The 22993-nt window shown below is 41.5% G+C and overlaps 1 protein-coding gene across 2 annotated transcripts; it reads right to left on the reverse strand.

The window, feature by feature from the left end:
- Nucleotides 1-99: 99 nt before the first annotated feature.
- LOC134626199 (serine/threonine-protein kinase/endoribonuclease IRE1-like) lies at nucleotides 100-22884 on the reverse strand. Of its 2 annotated transcripts, none has more exons than XM_063471776.1 (22): nucleotides 22648-22884; nucleotides 15890-16010; nucleotides 13008-13041; nucleotides 12801-12873; nucleotides 12510-12582; nucleotides 11420-11542; nucleotides 10071-10172; nucleotides 9714-9975; nucleotides 8139-8217; nucleotides 7634-7793; nucleotides 6032-6147; nucleotides 5723-5917; nucleotides 4865-5129; nucleotides 4680-4767; nucleotides 4396-4585; nucleotides 4044-4143; nucleotides 3730-3929; nucleotides 3216-3363; nucleotides 2613-2740; nucleotides 2149-2272; nucleotides 1561-1628; nucleotides 100-1470 (listed from the first exon to the last, which is right to left on the reverse strand). In XM_063471776.1, exons 1-22 carry the CDS (start codon nucleotides 22723-22725, stop codon nucleotides 934-936), a joined length of 3264 nt encoding a protein of 1087 aa, XP_063327846.1. In that variant the 5' UTR covers nucleotides 22726-22884; the 3' UTR covers nucleotides 100-933. The 2 variants fall into 2 exon arrangements, with proteins under 2 accessions (XP_063327846.1, XP_063327845.1); XM_063471775.1 differs by having other exon boundaries at nucleotides 4680-4770.
- Between the last annotated feature and the right edge of the window lie 109 nt (nucleotides 22885-22993).

Genomic DNA, 22993 nt, shown 5'->3' on the forward strand with positions numbered 1-22993 from the left:
TGAAGCAACAGCAGGTAAAACTGTTAAACTTACAGTTTGTAGACAAATATGACACACCTTACAAAACTGTGGCATGCAGCACGCTCAAAACACACAAAATATCAGTATAAAAACAATAGACTTTAATGTGCAAGTCATTAACTTCACTTTGACACCCCTGAAAAAGTTATTACACAAGCATTTTGCAGCCTGACTTCCAAACTCCTAATTTGACTCTATAAAGAGGATTACAAAAACCCCACTGTATCCAGACGTCACCCTGAACACCCTTTGGAGGAGCCCACTCTTAATGAGTCAGCTCAATAGTCTTGATTGACAAAAGAGAAGCAGTCTAGCAGCAGCATTAACTGGAATCAAGCACATTTAGCATAGTCAATTTTAAAACATCTGTACACATACAGCACAGTGATATTAAAAAGGGGAAAACAAAAAAAAGGCACAACGGCCAAATCATTTATCATCAATGATCCAAATTCTGAACTGGTCTGTACAAAAATATACATACAGTATCTGTGCCGAGAACAGGCTCACCAAGACGTACACAACATTGCACAATAAAACTACCCAAGTGTTCAACAACATCTGGACCCGTTTCCCCACACTAGAGACCAGATACACCTTTTTGGACATGCTGTAATAAAATTAAAAGCTTTCTTCACTCAGTTCGGCTACAATAAAACATCCAACACCCTGCTGGATTTCTCAGGGTGGCTCGTGGACAGTCTTGTGTTGGGATCATTTTAATGCAGGTTAGCAGAAGGCACTTAATGCAGGATGCAGCAGCTGCGTCTGGCGGTGAATCCCAGGCGCTGCAGGCCTGGTCCTCACCAACTCACAACACAGCCACAACCAAGTCCAACCTTTCCTTTTGTCTCCCTCACACTTTAAGGCAATGCTCCCATCTGAGCTGGATCCACCTTGCTCTAGTCTAGTTCACACTGGTTTGTTGTCCAATGTAGGAGGATTTGTCAGCGGGGTCACCTCAGGCTGATTGGATTCTCTTTGCCTGAGAGTTGATTCTGAGGTCTGACTGTGTGAGTCAGTCTGTGTGGACGGTTCTGGCTCTGCCGGCTGCACTGTCTGAACCGGGATATGTGACGATACAGGCTCCCGTGGTGATGAGGGCACTGATTCAGCAGCTGCTGTGTGACACACCTGCTCCGGCAGTGGCGAATGTGTTGACTCCTGGGGTTGTGAGGAAGCTGTGGATGTGTGTGTTGGCAGGTGTTGAGTGCATGGCTCATTATGTCTTTGTGGCCCGTGGTGAGCTAACTGGGCCTGTGTCTTAGCAAGTTGTTCTGCAGAGCAGTAGTAAGGCAGGAATGGTCTCTCAGGCGCACAGGTCCGCATGGCCAGGTAGGTGTGCATCAGCAGGTGGGGAAAGCGAGAGGTGAAATAGGAGACAAAGTCATCGGGGATGGAGCCCAGAGTCTCCTGGACCTCAGCGGGTAACTCTCGATAATGGTGTTTCTGTTAAAGTAAGTTCAGCCATGAATGTGACGGTGGCAAAACAGGCTCACTTTAGCACAAAGCTCTTTGTTATAAAGGAAAAACTCTTACCTTGTTTCTCATTGCACGCAGGAGGTCTCTGACTGACCCGCCCTTATAGGAGCGAAACTTCCTCAGATCTGCCACACAAGGAAAACTCAGAGCTCAGGCATCGATCATAAAAATGAATTCTTAACACAGAATCAGTACAGAGGAAGTCCTGAAACTAGTGAAGCAGCAGCTTGTACTGAGCATGCTTCCAAGTGTCTCTTGTATTTAAAAACATGTACAAAGATATGTGTACCATTTCATCTTTATTAAATGTGATGCCTTTATGTTATCTACATTATCTCTGGATTAATCATTTATATCTGTTCCAAATGTTTTATAAGTCAATAATCTGTTGCTGTGATACTGGGTCAAATGGCGCTGTTGACAGGAAGTAGCATGCTTAATTAACCACATGCTCAAATGTTTTCTGGCAGCAGGATGCTGCATGCAACTGAACATACAGTGAGGCACTTAAACAAGCTGTAAAATGAACTAGTACAAGTGTCACTGTGTAACGTGTAATACTGTCAAGTCTAATTTCACACAACAAACAAGAAGACCGCTTTACAAAAAGAGGCTTCAGGAGTTTGTGCACAGTCAGTCTCATACCGGTCTGCAGTGGCACTGTGATGTGCTCTCTCCAGTCACCCTTGACAACAGCCCTCCCTCCTCTCTCCAGCTGTCTCACAATTGGTCCGTCCAGCGGTTCCTTTTCTATTCTGTCACTCACATCCTGAAAACAACCAAAAACAAAAAACACCCGGTAAATATAATATAGCAGGCAGCCTGGAGTGTTGTTCTCAATGACAATATTATTGTATTATTTAAATAAAAAAAATGTATTGTAGAAGTTAATATCCCAGTAATCAAAAGCACTTGTTTTTAAATTTATACAGAAGCTTATTATTAAAAAGAGAAGCTGAACATACTCTACACCATTTAGAACATTTTAAGACTAGTCTGCAGTACCACTGTATACTGGCAAGGTTTACACCACATCAGGAACAGTGTCAGAGGAGTCATTTTTAGAGCATGCAGTGAAATTTGCAAGGTAGGGTAAAAACAAGAGTAACCTGAAAGAACTGAAGCTCCTTTTCCAGGCTCCAGAAGAAAGGGTGCTTAAGAACGCTTTCAGCCGAAGGCCTCCGGTGGGGATCCATGCTTAGCATCTGCTCTATTAGATCTCTGGCTACAATGTCACCTGGTAAGACATAAACATAGCAGTTCTGACAATGTGCCACACCTCTTAACACATACAAATACAAAGACACACAAAAAAATAAACAAAAACAACAACAACTCTTTTCAAAGACACTTATGTGGCTTAAATATTGCATCTTTTGCTCCTCTTTCTAACTTTCTGTTTTGTCCAAAATTTGAATATGAATCTCCTTAAACGTGTATTTCTTTTTACTTTTAGTGATATGTTTCGTTTGTATCTGTTTGTTTTTTCTCGTCCGAATGAACCAGTTCTTGCCTGCAGGTCTGAAGTCTATCAGGATGTGCTATTTATAGAAACCTTTCCATGACTGAGAGGACTATGTGGACACACTGGGAAAATCTTCAGAGGTTTAAATTATTTTGCCTTAAAATGAGAAACCCCGAGGTCCTCAAATGACACAATCATCTGACTTCACCTGCATTACTTTTACTAAAACCAGAAGCTGAATCCTCACCATGTTTGTCATTCTGCAGATGGTCCAGGCTGTACGAGCCCAGTAGGATGTTTGCTTGCCTCTGCAGTGATTTGCCAAAAGGGTGGCTTCCCTGGGACACAACGTAGTAGAAGACACAACCAGCAGAGAAGATATCAACTGCGCAGGTCTACAAGGGACAGAGAGGAAGAAAAGAGGAGGTCACAGCTGTGTATATAATGAAACAGAACCATAACACCAACACCATCATCATCATTAACAAGGTTTCTTCTGTTTACACAAATTATCCAGCATGTAGGCTAACACCAATTTAAAAGCATTGTTGCAACATATATATTAGTATTATTGTTATTAATCCTGGATTGGGTTCTACAATCCTTTGAAAATTTTTTCATCTTACTCTCAAAAGCATCCACTTCAAATATCAAGTATTAGCTAAACTTGCATCGGTTGGAAGTTTTATTTCCTCAACAAAGACGGTAAGAGTTGACTTTGCAGTAATAATTACAGAGCTGCAGAACTACCACCAACTCACCGGGTTGTCTTTGCAGTCCTCGCTGAGGACCTCTGGAGCGATCCAGCCTTCAGTGCCGGGCACCCCAGACCTCCTACTGAAACTGTGGCGGCCCACTGCGAGCTTCTTACACAGGCCGAAGTCTGAAATCATGGCGCGGACCCGACCGTGTGCATTGGGCATGGACACTAGAATATTGTGAGGTTTCAGGTCTCTGTGGACTGGAGAAAAAAATACGAGGACAAAAAGAAAAAGACAGAAAGAGTTGTTTAGGTACACAAAAAACTTAATGATAATGAGAACATGAACACTATTTTGTATTCAGTGATGGATACCAATGTTGAGGGAGTGCAGATGGGTCAGTCCAGACATGGTCTGCTGGAGAAGCATAACAGGCTCAAGTCCATGACGATTGAAATCCTTTCGTTCCACATACTAGAGAGATGAAGGACAGCCATTAGCACAATCAGAGAGTTATAAGAGTTTTGTGAAAAGTTGACACTTTTTGCGACATTATTTTTAACATAGGAAGTCCTTTATTGTACTTGTTGTGAGAAAGTGACAATGAAAACCATCATGTGGTAGACTTCAATTCAGACAACTACATGCAAATTACACAAGGGTAAGGCACTTTTAAGGAAACCTAAAATCAGCTTTTCCATACTCCCAAAAAAAGTCAGTGATTACCTCCTGAAGGGAGGCAGCGCAAAGCTCAATGGCGATGTACTGGAACTGACGGTCCCTCTCCGTGCAGAAGTAGCGGATGACGTTTGGATGCTCATCAGACTCCCTCAGCAGCTGAACTTCTCGGTCTGCAAAGCTGAAGCACTCTGGGAGAATCCTTTTCACTGCAACTGGGCGGTTGTCAAACTGACCCCTAGTGGAGAAATGGTAAAAATACAACATTGGTCATCAGCATTTTACAGTTTAAAAAACCACAACTGTGAATAACCACTAGCTGGTTAACTTACTTGTACACAATAGTCCCCTCAGCACCATGTCCCAGGACCTCTTTGGGATGGAAAGTTATGTTCCCCACTCTGGCAACACTGGAGTCTGCTTCTGATAATACAAATGTTGGTCAGTGAAAGCTAGATTAAACCATTAAAGTGCTGAACAAGCCTAAAGAGTGTGGCTGCAATTTTCCAGTCGTTACCTCCATCTTCGTGCTCATTGGCTGAGCTCCCCAGCTCAGACACAGACAAGTTGGAGTGGTTGGACGCACGAGGTGTGACATTGGGGCTGCTGTGGTCTGAGCATTCGGAGCGAGTGCGTGCCACCTCCAGGTAGTCGCTCTCTAGAGTCAAACCCATGCCTACTTCTGCAGGTGGAAAAGGCTGCTGCCTCTGCAGCATCTCCAACCTCTCCTCCATCTGTCTCTGGAACTCCTGGTGCTGCAACTGCTGCTGCTTGTGCATACTCTGTTAGAAGACAAATAATGTGTTAACGCTCTATGTCAACTGATTAGTAGCTGTGAGTGATGTGAACACAGCAGTTAAGTGTAAATGTGTGTTGTCACCTGGCAACTATTTTAGGTGACAATAACTGTTCATTCTGGTTTTGAACCAAGGGTGAAAAGCAATTTAGTAGCAATCTGGAGATTAACAAATTCTCTAAAATCATCTATAATATTTCTCAGAAATTAATGTTTGAAAAGCCAGTGCACAATTTTAGAAGTTCTGAGGGATGCAAAAGCTAAAATTCAATTTTAAAAAGTGTGATCATACCCAAAAAAACAAACTGATCAGGTTCCATTTCCTCTATTCTATAACCTCATTTTATATAAAATAGTTAACAGTAGCTCCACTTGAACTAGTTAGAAATTGAAAATATTAATTATGTATTACCATAATTTATTAAAAACTAATACAATGCTTTATCACTAATCAACTTGAAATACTTTAGGTTTTTCTTCCTACTTCTTTCATAACAGTTTTTTTTTTTAAATCTCACAGTTATAGGTCAGTTAATCTTAAATGATCAACAGTTCAATGGAAGGCTGTAACTGACTTACTTTGGGGTATGTAATCACAAAGGCAACCCAGCCAGCCAGGAGGAATGTGGAGAAGATGATGGTAGCCATATCTTTAAGCATCGAATCCACCGGGGCCTCTGGGCGCACACCGCGGCCACCAGTCCCAGGTTCTTGGATAGACGTCTCAGGGACAGCTGAAGGGGGCCCATCATCCATACCGCTGTCATTAACCTTCTACATGAAGGCAAAGAGACACAAAAATGAGGAAAAAGGCAGAAAAGCGAGAGTACATTTATTAAAATTCTGCATAAAACCTTAAAATAACTAATGGGTGACACACTGACAGACCTCCTCTACTTTCTTGTCAGTCGTTGGTGGGATGACGTTAGCTTGATGACGTGGGAAGCTGTCGGGGAATTTTTCAAGAATCTTAGTGTGAGCTTCTGGAGGCGTCTCATGATGACCTGATAAACAAAGAATATTTTTAAAATATCACTACTGTCATCATTATCATTAGGAAACTGATGAACCTAGAAACCAATTTCAACTGTTATAATTTTCAGCCTGTGTTTCAATGCAAAGAAAAGCCTATAGTGCAGGGGTCTCAAACTCGCGGCCCGCGGGCCATTTGCGGCCCACGTCACCTCTACTTGCGGCCCGCATATTGATGTGAAGAAATATTTTTTTAAAATTATTATACGAAAAATGATTTAATACCACGGCAGAGTGTTACAGGCATGTCCCTTTAAGACTGTAGCCTCATGGGTGGTGTAGTCCTTGCTGCAGGGAGAACGTGTGGGACCGCCCCTCCCGCTGTGTGTGTGTGAGCGTGAGGGAGGGAGAAAAAGGAAAGTGAAAAGTACGAAGTGCTACCGAGCAGAAACGGGAGATGGAAGCATGTAAATATAAAAATAACCACTGCAGCCAAAAAGAGTGCCTGACGAGCCCAGTAAGCTATTAAGACTCGACTTTACACTGTGTTCGTGTTCTCCTCCGAAACAATAAAGTTCTGCTAGAGCAGCCTTTCAACAGCCTCTTTCTGTCTCTCGCTAGCAAGGTTGACCCAGACAGTAAAGCTAGTTCCCGGCTACGAGCCCGACACGGAACCCAAAGTATTAGCCAGAGGTCTCCTTACCACGGTTCGGAGCCGCGGACCTGGCCGAGGTAACAAGAGAGTGCAAACATGTTGAGGGCTGTGTTAGTTCAGTGAGAGATTTATTTGGAAAGAAAACAATTTTCACTTGCAGTCGAAAAGTAATGTGTACGCTTATACCTGCATTTTTATTTTGTTAAATACAAAGAAAATTGTAGCAAAAGTGCTGCCACATGTCTGGCCAGAAAGAGCTGTTTATTTGGTAGTTCAATGAAACTACTGTACTATACTGCTGAGTGACCGTCTTCTGCTCGTCAAATACATTTCATTGCAATGTTGACCCTGTGCTAACTTGCGTATGACAAATGAAACTGAAAGGCTTCAGATAGTTAAGAGTGAGAAAAAAAAAATTGCGTTCATGTTTGCAATTTTGTCTTGTTACACAATATTTGGAATTAAATAAAACAAATAAAACACTACATTTTAGGAAATATTAGTGGGTGTTTTTGTGTTTGTTTTTTTGTACTACTTGGACACTAAAGTGGCCCTCCAATGAGATGACGGTGCCAGAAGTGGCCCGCGGCTCATTTGAGTTTGAGACCCCTGCTATAGTGGCTCCACAATGTATCCAGCAGAGGGCAGTGTCGGCTCAAAATCTTCACTGAAAGAACACGGGATCATTTAAGGTCCTGAACTGTGTGAAACCTGTGTGCAAAACCCACCAGCTCACACGCCTTAGCACATAAACAAAAGGTGTGATACCCACTTCCTGATTGTATCAACTCAGAAAATAAAATAAAAAAAAGCTAGTAGGTTAGACCTAATATTACTGTCTGGTTTCTATACTGGCGTAGTACCTATAAGAAGCAGGTAGTTCCTCATAAAGTTGACCTGGTTCCGCTCACGGAGCGCAGCGTTGAACTTCACGCTGGTGCTGGGTGTGATGACACACTCCTTGTCTTCTTCCGACTCCTGGCTATCTGGGCCTTCCAGCATGGGGAATGTGCTGCCACGAGGCTAAACATACACAAACACAAATACAAACATTTAAGTGAGTCAGAGTAATCAAGCAGATTCCTCATGTGCTTCTTATGTAAGCCCAAGAGTACAGTAATGTTACGGAGTCAAGGCCTGTGAGTCAAAATGACCTGAGCTGAGGCAAGCTAAGACAAAACATGGGCATGATGTACCCACACAAACTCTTTTAACATTCATTCCAGAAAACCACTCACTACAATGAAGATAGATTAAAAAACCCTGACACAGAGAGATCACCTATGAGGATGGCTGACTGATGTTTTGCTCTGTCATGCACAACTTATGTTTTACTGAAATCATCACAGAAATGCAGCCATCACTCACCACCACAGTAACTCCATCGTGCACCAAGGAGGGGGAAGCATACAGACTGGTCGAGTATTTGCCCACATACAAAGTAGCCCTGGAAAACAAATAGCAGAGTCAAAATAAAGCAACTTTACAACAGAATCTACACACATGAAAAATTCTTAAAAAAAACCCCAAACAAACAAAAAAAAAAAACATTCCCTGAAATCACCTCTCTATACAGGCGAAACTTTCACAGAGGATCTAGGTACTGAAACCCGTTGAATGTTTTTCATCAGCAGGTGTTGATACAAGACATAAAAATATACAAGAGTGCGAAACAAGAGCTGAAACTAGAGGCTTGTGATACAGAATTGGCCTTTAGGTTAGCGAGGAAGCTTCTGGTATAAACCTGGGTTTTTAGGGATTTGGAGGCGGGTCACTTGTTTCTTTGGTACGTTAGTTACTCTGCAGATCTAACCCGCTCTGGAGCAAGTTGTGTTTAAGCTAAAAGAACAGTGCATGTAAAATCATTGCCAAACAATTAATTATCTTTAAAAAAAAAAAAAAGGTAGAAAATAGAACATCATGGTCTAAACCAGGGACGTCAAACTCATTTTACATCAAAGGCCACATACAGGACACTTTGATCTTAAGTGAGCCGGGTCAGTGAAAGTCTCCTTTATGTCAGTGTAAAGAAGTTACACAACCTGTTAATGCTCCAAAGTACTTGAGACAGTGAGACCAGTAAACAAGCCTGCATACTATTTGAATTATATTTTTGTATTTCTACTTTACTTGCCCCTAAATGTTTAACATGAGTTTAACAACAGCAGGGTTGCAGCATAAAGAATGAGGCTGAAATTATTTCATACGCCATAAAGACACAGTTGTAATTAAAGTCAGATCTACTTTTGTCTTAATGATGTCACAGTGATACGGCAGTTATTTGTAAACTGCTCATTTTTCAGATGATTTGTTTTTCTCGTGAATAATGTTCAGCTCAGCCGTTGCAACAGGTTATCTGGGGCCAACACTGATACTATGAGGACGTGCTCGCAGCTAGATTTGGAAAACCTGGGTTGACCTCCAGAGTTGATAACCACCGTTGAGTGATTGCCATTTTGCTTTTGGTAAATGATGATGTAAATGGTCTGCATTTATGTAACACTTTTAGCCTAACAAAGCCCCATAAAAGTCTTTTTTAACTACAAAGCACATTTACATGCTGGTAACAAATCAGGGCAAGCTGGAGATCCAACACCCAGTTCTTTGATTAGTGGACAGTTGCACTTCTGGGTATGTTTAAATTGCTTCACAGTACAGGCCTCAGGCCTTCTGGCAGCCACTTAGATATTGCATGTCTCGACTCAAACAGTACGCAATCAAAGGCTGGATAAATAAAATTATATTTTGATTCCACCCTCTTAGTGTGATTCACACAAAATGCTGAAACATGCCTGAGAGAACTCTTAGCCAATGCTTGTTTTCAGAAAATGAATGAATCAGTTTGGCTGGCTCTAACAACATTCAGAAAGAAACAATTGTGACCTCCAGGAACCAGCATGCAATATCCACTTTAGCAGTGAAGCATACAAAAGCATAATTTACATGAATTTGTTCTTGGGCTTCTTCTCCTTAGGAAATGGGTATTTCCACTGCGTGATGCGGCCAACCTCTCCAGACATGAAAGTGAGGTAACGTAGGGTCTCCACGGCCACGTTAGTATGGGCCACTTTGCGGAGGCCCTCGCGCTGCCAGATATACATGGCCACCACCGGAGAGTTATAGTTCTGGACCCACTGGACATCTCCAGATTCGCTGTCCACGGTCACCACAAGGCCGTCACCATTGGACACAAAATGAGCCATCTCTGAGGAAGACCAAAAAAGGAAAAAAGCAGACATGTTATAGTCAGTCTGTTGGAAACTAAAGCTATAAAACACACAGACTTTCCACAGATCTTACTGTATTTGGTGTCATCGTCAGGAAGGGTGGAGGCGTAGTCGGAGTAGGTGGCATTCCAGCGCAGCTCTCTGCTCTTGGTGTCATACATGGTGATGGTATACTCTAACAGAGAAATGAACAGCAGGGTTATGTTCACAAAAGGAAGACATTTTTGTGCTTATACAAACTCGCCAAGTGCTCTGTGGTGTAGTGGTTTACACATTTGCTTAACAAGGAAAAGATGCCTGGTTTGATCCGGAAAAAAATATTCGCAAATCAAATATGCTAAGCTGCCTGCTGTGATGACCACTTTTGACAGGGATGCAGTTAAAAGTATTTTACAGATTTCTTAAGTAACCTACAAAAAGCTTTTAGTATCAATTTCAGGTAGTAAGAAAGATGTAAAGTGGTGTTCAACTTCCTCTGCAACAATGGGAATGTAAAGAAAGAAAATCCGGCTTATATGCAGTGTACTTACAAATTACGTTTTGACCTCACACCATGTTCAGGATTTATGGCGGTTATCAAAATTGCACACACTGAGATGCCTAGATGTCCTCCAGGCTTAGCTAGAGGTGGTGACAGGGGGGAGGGAGGTGTGGGCTTCTCTGCTTCGGTTGCTACCCCCACAACTAAGTCCTAGATAAGTAAGAGATGATGGATGGGTGGATGAGATTTGCAGGACTCTAGTTCCTTGTCTGCAGTTATAGTTACAGCTAAAGCTTTCATGCTCCTGCAAATGTGCCCGTCTGTGTATACAATTAAGATGGAGGGGAGAGAGGGGGTTTTCACACACCCCCAGACGTACTAATTTGCACTCCTCCAGCTTGGATTGGGGTGGAATAGAGCAGGGAGAAACAGCAGAGCTCACCAGGAATGGGAGAACTGCATGAAAAGCATAGACAGTGACTGCAGTGACACTTTTCATTGTTATTAACACTGTTTCACATCAGCTTTTTTTATGTTGTAACTTTACTCTTCTTAGCCTGCTGGCTCACAGACCAACAACACTACAAGCAAAGAGTGGCCCACAGACAGGTTGTACTACATATTTTGCGAACTGCACCCATCTGACAACAGAGTTCAATGTAGGCAGACGAGCACTAAACTGCCTACCTCTGTTGGACCATAACATCCTGTTTAACCCAGACATTAAAGTCTGCAAGGGCAGATCAGGGGATAGTACTCTTTGAGGCGAGGTTGGAGATTGGATGAGTAAGAGGCAAACAATGGTTTGCAAACCGTCTGGGCTTACCAGAGTATGCAAGACAAATAAACTTAGTTGATTAAAATCAACAACTGAACAGGATGAACCGCAGAGACTATTGTTGTGTCAGTTAACCGTGTTGCTGGGTTGGTTTTGCTTTTACCTGTGCGTCCCAGATAGAGAAGAGATGAAGAGGGGCAAAACATCTCAGCAAAGGATGAGGTCAGGGTTTGCTGTTTCTCACCAGTCAACAGATCCACCACATACCACAAGTCCTGCTTTTTACCTGTGTGTGAGCACATAACACAATTACTTACCAAGATTTCAACACTCAAATTGCTCCTTGCAAAAGCGATTTCATAATCATGTCCTACAAACCTGTTGTTGCATTTCATATTTACATATTCATAGGCGGGGTTTTATGTATCCAATCGTGACACTTTAATTCTCCCTATTGCTTTATTTTACTACCACTGTGTGTGTCCGTCCTTAAAGAGGGGACCTTCTCATGAGGCTTTTCCAATTTTACTTCCTACTCTTCGTTTTGTCACACAGAGAGTGCAAAACATCTAACGTATATTTGCCTCATGTAAAGAAAACTGGCCAAGGAAAACAATATGGATTTAAAGATTGACAGAAATGGGTGTTACCCATTCTGTAATTCAATAAGCAGCTTACGGGCTCCTTGCCTCGCCTACTTTGTCAATGCAGGGTGTAGAAGCAATGCCAGTCGTTGCTAATTATAGATCAATACAAAAGCCATAAAACAGAAAATGGCTTGATTGATTGACAGAAAGCAGACAAAGAGGGACGGTTGTTTGGCCCTGATAACTGCAAAATCTACTTTGCAAAAAATTCATACATGAACAAATTTAAGTAGTGAGAATTTGTAACACTCATCAGCTCTAATATGCTTTTGCTGGCTGCAGTGTCAGTTAAATGAAAGCAAATACTTCACTGATAATGACCGCAGGGAGGCAAATGGCAGCCGCTTCTCTTTTAACAATGACACATAGTAACCACAGCAGATTACCTTTTCTGTGCTAACTGTTGCAAATTCAAAAGAGCAGAGGCAACGACAGCAGGCTGAGTGGAAAAGAAAACCACTGTGATATATTCTGTTGAGGCCAGAACGTCACCAGCTCAGTTAGACAAGGTGATACACAGGACATGGACTGCACACAGCCATGGAAAATAAAACACTGAGATTAATCAAAAGTGTCCTAATCATTTTATTTATGAATGCACCTTACCCATGTAAAGGATTCCATCAGAACTGCGACAGGGAGAAGCTTGGACCAACTCAGGGATGGTGAAGGGTAATTTCTGTTTAAGGAAAATGAATGAACATTAGAAAACAATATTAATCTGCAATCCTAAAATAATATATGGAATCTATGCATCCCCACAACTGCAAGTTAAAATGAGAGCGTATTACTTTTAGATACTTTTTCCCCCGAACAGAGAAGTGAGAAGTAAAGGGGGGGGGGGGGGGGGGGGGGGGGGGGGGGGTTATAGTGTGTGATAAGTTTGTTTCCTCTTACTGTGAGGCCTTCGTTGTTCTTCCCACCTAGAGAGTACAGGCTGCCATCATTTGGGTCGGGCAGAAAGGCCGGCCTGGTGCAAAGAAGAAAAACGGCATCAGGATCATGGCTCAAGATGAGCTCAACAGATTGCCACAATTATTTGCATGCATCTTTTGACAGTTAAACACAATACACAAGGATGCGTGTGAACACAAAGATACTTACTCTGCTACATGCGTGGGGACCTGAAGAACTGGATCTGTGAAGCGAGACCACAAGATGCTAGTCAGGAGTGTATCAACCAACAATGAAAAGCACTGCCAGGAGCGGTTGAGTATGAGGATGACATGAGCACTGGTGACATTAAAATCGCAGAGGACACAGAGTCCAAATGAACATGGATTCCCCCGTGGCAAACATCAAAGGCAAACAGGCATGTCAACAAACAGCTTTCAGTGAATAAATCAAACATGTAAACACCAACTGTTAGAGCACAAAATGTGATTGTTTTATTGGAAATAATTACAACTGTGATATTCTCCTCAGCTCATCCTGCAAACAGAATTTTATTTTATTTTTTTACTCCTGCCCTGCTAAGGAAACAGAGGCATTATGAAGCTTTAAGGGTATTTCCCACCTGAAATTCTGCCAGTTTAGTAAATATTTCAAGCTCTTTGTATTACTACTAATGCAATCATTTGGCCTATCTGGTGGAAAGCTGTTTAGTAGAGGTGAAAATTAGTTTCATATGAACATGAAACAGAAGCATTCATATCATTTCATCTGACAAAAACAGAAATTGATGGTTCATTTTCAAAGAAACATTACTGCTGTCATCATTTCAGTTACTTTCTCATCACATCTTTTCTAAAGTATCTTATTTCCCTACCATGTCACACAAACAAACAAGCAGTTCCCTAAAAGAAGGGAAAATCCCTTTTAAAAAAGAAAACATTAATACGGCCAGCCACTAGAGAGACTTTTAAAATACCAGTGTGCTTCCTTGACACACAACAGCCAAAATGTGAAGCCTCCATTTAAACAGGTTAAACACACACCTCCCTTACACTGTGAACATACAGGGTGTGGACCAGGTGGAGTTGATCTCTGTGGAAGCACCCAAAGGGGTCAACAATAGTAGGGTGTAAGCACAGATTATATGGAGGTGCTAAAGAAGAGTACGAGCATTCATTCAATGTGGTTACAGAGGGTGTGGAGAAAACAATTTATTTTTCTGTGCTACATACAAGGATGTTACCCCCTGACCGGCTTTAATACAAGTATATGTTTACAAAGCCAACACGGAGTAATAAGCACACAGTAAGAGGACATGTGCACGTGCAAGCATGTGGCTTGACTTGTACTGCCTTGGTCTAGATAAAAGATTCCTGCCTCCTTTTCGTTATGCAGGATTACAGTTGCCTGACAGACGCACAACAACAGGTGTGCGCAAAGCCTGGAACAAAACTGGTTACATTTATATTCAGTAGTTGTTCCAGAAAAACAGATGATGCGGAGGAGGCAGCTTCTGCCTCTCATTATTAATGATTAGGGTAGCAGACGGACTTACAGGCCCACATCTCTACTTTTACCAATCTTAAAAATGTCAGAAAAGTATCAGAAATGTATGTAGAAAACAGGGAAATTTTCTCATGTATTATGTCTCTTGAATGTTTTCCAATTATCCCTTCGTGTATCTTATCTACTACAACTCCCAAACATACAGTTCCTACATTAACATGGTAATCCCAACACACGGTGCATGTGCAGTACGGCAACGTTGCTTACCCCGGCCCACTCCGACCTTGATTACAGGCTATATTTTCCCCTCTCTCAGTTAATAATTAACCAGTTTTCATGCATAATGGAGACTTTCAAATGACTCTCTTCAAGTAGGGACTGAAAATAGGATTCAAGCCTAGAAAACACCACCTGTCAATAACTATTCTGACAATATAATTCATAGGTATAGATGTCTTTTAACTGCTTTTAGTTTGTTCACATGGTTACAGTCATTACCAGTATAAATAAGCCCTAGACAGCATTACATCATTTTAATAAATTGGGTTTAAATATTGCCTAATATTCAATGTGATGTTACAATTAAATCCTAGTGTTAATATGTTGACAAAGTGCACAACCTTGCATTCATAAAAGAAGGAAAGAAAACACATAAGGAGCACTGCAAATCAACAGGCCAGTTTAACAAGAAAGCCAAGTATTATCTATGAAGTGTGCAATTCATGGATATTGTGTTTTTTGTCCCATCTTCCTCCCCCCACCCCCAAGCAGTCCTGGCAGATTGCTGCCTATCCCTGTGGTTTCTTCCTGCTAAAAGGGGTTTTTCCTTCCCACTGTTGCCAAGTGTTGGCATAAAAGGCGGTCATTTGATTGTTGAGGCTCTCCAATATTACAGAGTCTTTTAGCCTACAACAGTGGTCCCCAATCCCCGGGCCTCGGACCGGTACCGATCCGTGAGTCGTTTGGTACCGGGCCGCGAGAGTTGAGGCTCAGGTGTGAAATGTATGGTTTTCAGGGTTTTTATCGGTTTTCAGCGTTATTTTGTTATCGTTTTTATCGTTAACTCGGTTTTCCTGGGTCTTTTCACGTGTGTTATGAATAAATCTTCTTTTTTTTTTCGGTACCGGTACTAGTTTTATTTTGTTGTATTTATCCGTGACACCTTAAAGGCCGGTCCGTGAAAATATTGTCGGGCATAAACCGGTCCGTGGTGCAAAAAAGGTTGGGGACTGCTGCCCTACAACATTTAAGCGCCTTGAGGCGACTGCTGTTGTGGTTCGCTATATGAATAAAATTAAATTAAACTGAAACAAAATGACAAGAATAGTTGTCTGTAGCTCATTCTTTTTAAATTCTTTTATGTTTACGTCTTATTTTTGTTTTCTAGTATAGCTTACATGACATAAATAAAATGAGCCTGAGGCACCTCTCTGATACTTTCTTTATTCTTTTTCAAAACCAGCAGGATACATTGTTTTTCCTGTGGCTGCTTGGAAAAAAAAACAAAAAACCCAGGGCTTTAATGGGGCTGAACAGAGAAAAACACAAACAAAGACCTAAACCTGACTCCAGTCCTCTCCTCTTACCTTCTTTTAGAGTCCATTTGATAGAGCCTGATTTCTTGTTAACAGCATGCAGGTTTCCATCCAGGGTGGACACAAAGAGCAGGCTTTCAGGAAGCGACACTGTGCTGCCACTGCAAAGCCCCTACAAAGAGCACAAGCAGCTCTTAATACAACAAGTTATGTATGGTTGATGCAAATAAAAATTATCACATTTGCAAAGTTAAAAAAAATAAATAAATCAAATAATCATAATCAGACACTGGGGAAGAACTGCAATCTCATTTGCAGTCAGACATTGGTTATCTGCACAGACGGCTGAAGCAAGCGTTAGGAAAATGTTGAAATTGTTTACACTGCAAGACGAAGGCATCAGACGGAAGAAAATGTTACACCTTCAAAAAGATGCTTTCATCATCACCCTGCAATAACTAGCCTTTGCTAGAACTTGCATGGCAGTCATTTGCCCCAGGGAGTTTGCCACCCTTATAAAAATCAATGAACTTCAAATCAATACAGCAGAAGACGCAATAAGAAAGAAGCTGACAGGGTCGATGACAGGGGGAAGGTTACTGGATAAGCCCTTATGGCTTTTTCATGCATTTACATTGGTCCCACGTGGAGCCTAGGAAACTTTGCAGGCCAGTTTCACAAGCATGTGGTCTGTGGGCTACAACTGTTTGTGCTGTTGGTCCTTCAGTCAGTCGCAAAGATAAAACATACAAACAGCTAAAGAGAAAACAGGTGTTACAAATAATAGAAAGTTTGCTCTGCACCCAATGCCTGTGTTTTTAATGCCGTTTTTGATTATTTTTTTTATGGTTGTGGTGTGTTCCAAGAAAAAGTCAGAATTTCCGAGTTCCCAGTGAAAGTTTGAATCTAGAAAGCCCCCTGAACTGATTTTCCGCTTGGAAAGTCGAAGAAGCCCCCAGAAGCCCTGAGCTAACAAGCCAAGATGGCAACCCTGAACTTAAAACTGTAAAACTTTAAATCAGTACTGTTCTGTATTTGTGACTCATTAAATAAGCCATATACAGAGCACTGGCCAGGCTGTAGCGGTGTTTCAGCGCAACAGAACAAGGATTATACTGTATTGCGATCAATACCTGAATACCTTTGCCTTGATTAAAAAAAAAAAAAAAAAAAAAAAAAAAAAAGCCTACAAGAAATCGCATTTTTTTCCCCACACTCATGCTTTGCATGAGAAATGAAAACGGACCATTTGTCTAGAAATGATGAGGTTTGAAGCTTGTCTACTTGTCTACTGATTGTGGAAGCTGAAGTGCTCGTCAGCCAGACAAAAACTGCCAGAACTTATCAGTCAGAGCTGTGTGTGGGTTGGTGAGTCAGTTAGGGTGGAATCTTACTTTATAGTACTATTTATAAACACAAAATGTCTGATGTCAAACATACAGACTCCTGTCTTTCTGTCGAACTGATCTCCCAGTGCTGTGTTGTGCACACTACAGGATGCAGTACCAGAGGTCAGTGCCAACTGGCTGAGGAGGCGGAGAAAGATGGTGACTGTAAGTGGTCGGGCTGTGTGCACTCAGAAAGCTGTGGCTGGAGAGAGCCGCATGTCACACTGACACTGATGATGTGTCAGAGTCTGCAGCAGCATTGAGGGTCATCGCTGCCTGATATCATACAGAACTGTTAACTCACCACCTATGCAGCTATTTTTATCTGTATAACCTCTATCAGCAGCAGCTCAGCTTTTCTTTGAGATTTTTTTTCTAAATAAAAAGTTATATACCATAATCCCAGATAAAATGAAAGCTAGAGGTAAGCCAAGCCTCCAAGAGCACAAAGGGAATCGTAAATTGACTTCAGGGGTTTTCTTTGGTCACTCTACTTGAAAACAGATTTCGCAATGGATTAACTCAGAAGAGTGCTTCAGCATCCCGCTGCACAGATGACTAGTAGGCTGACGAGCCATACGGGCAGCTAATCCTTTCACAACCTTTTTCTCCTACTCAGAAATATGTGGCACAAGAACAGACATGGGTTCAGTACATGAAAGAAATAGCCAGTATACAAGGAGGAGATAAACTGGTACATACAGAGAGAAAATAAAGAGAAAGTGAAATGAAAGACAGCACAGGGAAAACAACTGAACCCACAAAACCCATAACAGTGGCAAAGCAATCCAGCCCCATGACTTGGCTTATGCCAGAATTAACAACACTGTGGGTGAAGATTGCTCCAGTCACCCACTAAGGAATGCTAGAAACTCCACTCTTGATAACCAAGTCGTGGGCATCTTCCAGTTTCTGGCAGGAAAAAACTCCAGTGGACGTGCTTGCCTCCCCACAGAAAAATGCACAAACCCAACCTGATCAGTCCTTCTACCGTGATAATTTGATGAGATAAATAAATATAAAAACAGCAGTGTATCCAACAGTTTATTTAACAGTTAACACCTCTGTATTGGTCTGTAATTACGTCTCTAAAACCACTACTTGATTATGACACTGTTTTCAGCTTTCCGTGTGCTTCAAATATTATTAATACAGTTAAACAGCTAATAACGATGTTACCCAAGACTGACTTTAACTGAAATTATTGCAACATAGAAATGAGACTGGCTGTTATATACTGTAAAATGACTGGCAAAGCTGGGAAATACAGAGGAAACAGCAGATGCTACTCTGGCAGATTACGGGCTGTGGTGTCAGCACTATAAGGCAGTCAGATACAATAGCAGGCCATTACATAGTAAATTTTGTTGCAACACAGCAATGCATAGTGCAATTTCTGTGTGGTTGAATGTCAGGCTGCTTTGGATTGGCACAGGATCTGACAGACTCGAGGCTGAGAGGGGGTCACCAGATCAACCTTGAGTCTTAACACTTTTCTGTTAATGACGACTACCATAAATATTCTTCAACCCAGGTTTCAAGTGTTGTCTTTGTGTACCAGCACTCAATTAAATTACTTCTACATTTCACAAAGATTACCATCTGGCACAGACAAGAAGCTCTCAGATAAGCACCGCTAGTGAAAGTGGAGAAACAAAGGAGTGTATCTCCCCACTTTTAAGAGTGAATAGAAAACATAATACAGGCTACACTAGTGGGAGAGCACCAAATCACAGTTAAACTCCAAATTTTACCATGTTAAAATGCTCACTTCTTTCTTCCTGTGGGTCATTCTGCTCAAAAAATGGGAAGGCACTAGCATGCTTTAATAGTCTGTGCAGAAACCAAGGCCAAACAAACCCTGAAAGTTTCACACTATCTACATAAAGAAACTGTGTCCTTCTACATTTGCCTACAAAACCCCTGCTGTAGTCTCACCCATCCTATACAAGCATTTGTGTCAACAATGTGCATCTGTGACAGTTCCCACTGGGTGCCGAACTCACGAGAAAAATCATAACTAATCCAGTTTTAGGCCCCCTGTAACCTTTACCAGCGCTCTTGGTTTTGCAAACAAATAACTCTCCAAACATCTGCTAGCCTCCTAGTCTTGGACGCACACTGATATTCATCAGCTTTGGATACTCTACAGTATTCAGCTTCAGGGACATCTGCTAGACAGCGTCTGGCTGCTAGCAATGATTGAGCATGTGAGTTATAAAGCGCTGTATAAGTTAATGGTGAAATATCGGTGCACTCCCTCTCATTTCCTCATTCTTTTTTCTAAAAGAGAAATGTGAAGTTATTGCACAAGAGTGTTACATAATACTACAGGACTGAGGTGAAACCAAATTCTTGGCTTATTCTAAAGATCTTCTTTTCCTTCTGCAATGAGACCCGGCATGGCTTAAAGGCACACAGACTACAATGCTTATGGTATTCCTGTTAGCAGTCACTGAAGTGTCACGGTGCTTCACAGCCTGTTGCTTGCCAGACCAACCTGAACACGGGACTAGCTGTAATTGGCAGCTTTCCAGCTGAGTGTAAACAAAGCACTTTGATAGCACGTTACATGCATCACAACCCTCCGTGTCTGATAAGATGCTGGAGTACATCACCAACCAACAGACAGGGGTTAAAACATAGTTTGTTTTTGTTCTCATATTCTTTCAGCCAACCAAAGTACAGTGCAACAAGAGGTTAGGAGCAGACTGAGTTATACTGATAACTATTTCACCTCTCTGTTTGGGTTGATACACACCTCAAATACCTGGCATATTAAGAGAAAGCATGGCCTGTTCGTTTTAGCGTCATCATGCTCATAATTTAGAGCAGCAGACCATGGAGAGACTATAAAAACATGTGTGCAGATGTAGTCATCTGTCTGTCTGTCTGAGTACAGGGTACTGCAACAGACAAGTATTTTCCTTTATTATCTGACCTCTCAGGCGATTATATGATTACAGAGACGTGCATTAAGGAGCCAAAGAACAATAAAGACTTTATAAAGCAGGGTTGATAAAGACAGTGAAGCATAACAGAAAATTATTTTGCTTCTTTCCCCCTTAAGAAAAAACCCTGAGAGAAGCTGTGCTGTGAAGCATGGGCTTTTGGATCACATACATAAGAGGAGTGAGGGTTCTGTGAATATAAATTTTAGAAAATAAATAATAATAGAAGAGGAATAATGACATTTGTGAACGGCATTAAGAGTTCACCAGTCAAAAACTACCTCTGTGTTAAGTAACTCCTTGCTAAATTACCTCTGCCAGTCCTACAGATTAGCTTGTCTGCAGCAATAAGCTGTGTTTGCAGCTTGCTTTGGTGCAGGAAGCAGAAAAAAACCCAACAACACAGGAACCAAGAAAAGAAAAATTATCACAGATCGGGTTACTTGTTCTGCCAAATGAAGTGCAGCAGCAACGTCAAGTCATTAAAAATATGTAAATTAAGAAGCTCATTTATAGTGATGACAAAACCATCATTATACCAGATATAATATAGCGGTTTAAACATGCTTCCCATCAAAATACATTAAAGTATAACAATGCATGGCAAATCAAAGTACTTTTTTCCCTTCCCCATACTACATCTGATAAAATGACAAAAGGCTCTAAAGCAACACAATGAAAATCACCCGACTATAGTAGTGTGGGTGACAAAACATCAGATGTTAGTGTTTTAGGATTAAGGACAGCCTGGTAATATCTCTAGACATAAAAGTTCTCCTCTGGAACTGTGTAACAAAGATAGGTCTAAGAAGGTTTGAAGGACCTATGCTCCCCATGCTTTTGCTGCAAAGTGGAATATGTCACATGTTGGCCCACGATCAGGCACGTTCAGTCAAAGTGGAGTCAATCCACTCCTGTGATAAGACAGAGTAAGATCGCAGCCTTTTATCCATTTTCTTTTAAAAACAAACCATAATCTTGTCTCCATACTGAAAAAATAAGGATGAAAATAAAATGCTGTTCTTGTGAGCAATGGGTAAACTACAACTGAGGACAAAAGTATTAAATATAGTGTTGTTATACACAGCCTGCAGAGTGTAAAGTGAGGCATTAGAAAAAACAAAAAGTGCATCTATAAACAAATATTATGTTTAGCTGAAACAGTTAGCAAGCTTTTAGTCAGAGACATCCTTCCCTCAATGGAAAAAAAATCAGCTGACCTTAAAAACAGTGACAAGGAAAGATATATTCAGTCTTTTCTCTGAAAATATTCAATTTATATCTACCACTCACACACATGTTAGTCAGAATCTATAGATAGCCTATCATCCGTCACCCTCGCTACACCAACAGACCATCTTAAAAGGCTAAGAGAGTAACCTGAGACATGATAGGGAATTATAAAGCTAGTTTAATCTCCTGCTTAGCTGAAGTGGTTTAGTATCTGGGTACTGAAGGGTCTCTGCCTCCAGCCTTTTACTATGAGATCTGGCTCATTTACAGGATGTTAGCAATACGGGATAGGTGAGGATGGGATAGGTGTTGGTGGATAATAGGGAGGGTCGCCATAGGGGTTTTGGTCAGAACTAAAAGAACGCCCAGATCCAATTACAGCTTTTCAAAGCTTTTGTGAGAACCATTTCTTTTGCAAAAAAGAAGAAGAAGAAGTTATTTGATACCAATACATCACTAGCACACGTTCTAATTCATACATATTCCATCTCTTGCGTGCAGTTACTGAGCGCAGGTGTTTCTGCATGATGGCTTAATTTATGCACAATGTTATCCTTCGAGCTTAAGAAAACCAACAACAGAGGGAGCACATTTTCTGTAGCCACCTCTCATTACCTTGAACTGAGCTTGCAATTGTAATATCTCATCAATGTCTCCAGCGTTTGGAGAATGTTTATTCAAGCCATCACATTGTGGTGCCTGGTTTGTCAACTCTGTAGCTTAAATATACTACAGCGATTACTGATGCTACTGATGTGGATGTGAAGGGACAGGATGTGTGCTGAGGCTTGTAAAAGATACTGCGTATTAACTTATCACCAAGCCACAAAAACACTTAAAAATCCTGTTTTTGAAACAAGCAAATGAAGACGTATAAACATGTAAATACAAAATTTCTCGTTTTCCGCAATAACTCAGATGTTTAACAAAAATGTTAATGTAAACATGTTTGCTTCTTTCGCTTGCGAAGCGGGTCTGAAGCGCTAAAAATGTAAACTTGGTGCCAGTAAAGTTCAATTTTAGAGCTTTTCAGCCAGGTAGCTAACATTTGTGTTAGCTCACTTCTGTCATGTTGGGGCAACACGAAGCACACAAACAGAGGCTTCAATGACACAACTTTAGCTCCCTGCGGTGATACCCGTGTAGTGAAAAATGTCTGTCCACGTTCTGTTTAAAACCGTAATTTTGCTGTTAGTGTCCTCCAAGTTTAGCTAGCTTAACCAGCTAGCTGTCTTACCTTTTGTGGGAGACCAGCGTAGCAAAGCAGGGCTAAAATGCACCACACCAGGGCCCGACTGCTCACTGTCCAGTCCATATTCTCTGGTCTCAAAACGGGATAGACAGCTGGGGATGTCCGAGCGGCCGCAGACTACATAGAAACCGCTTTCTGGTTCGCAGACAGGTGTTATAAATAGTTTTGTAAACGCTGAAACGTTAAAGGCATCGAGCCAGCCGCACTGGATGCGACGTTAAATGTGCTTCTTCCTGAAATGAAAACCGTGGGGGTTGGACTTTGGGATAGATATCCACACGAGTGGAGGAGGGGAAATGTCGAGAATCTGTGAGCCAATGAGAAAAGCGAT

Source organism: Pelmatolapia mariae, linkage group LG4 (assembly GCF_036321145.2).
Source record: "Pelmatolapia mariae isolate MD_Pm_ZW linkage group LG4, Pm_UMD_F_2, whole genome shotgun sequence".
Lineage (NCBI taxonomy): Eukaryota > Metazoa > Chordata > Actinopteri > Cichliformes > Cichlidae > Pelmatolapia > Pelmatolapia mariae.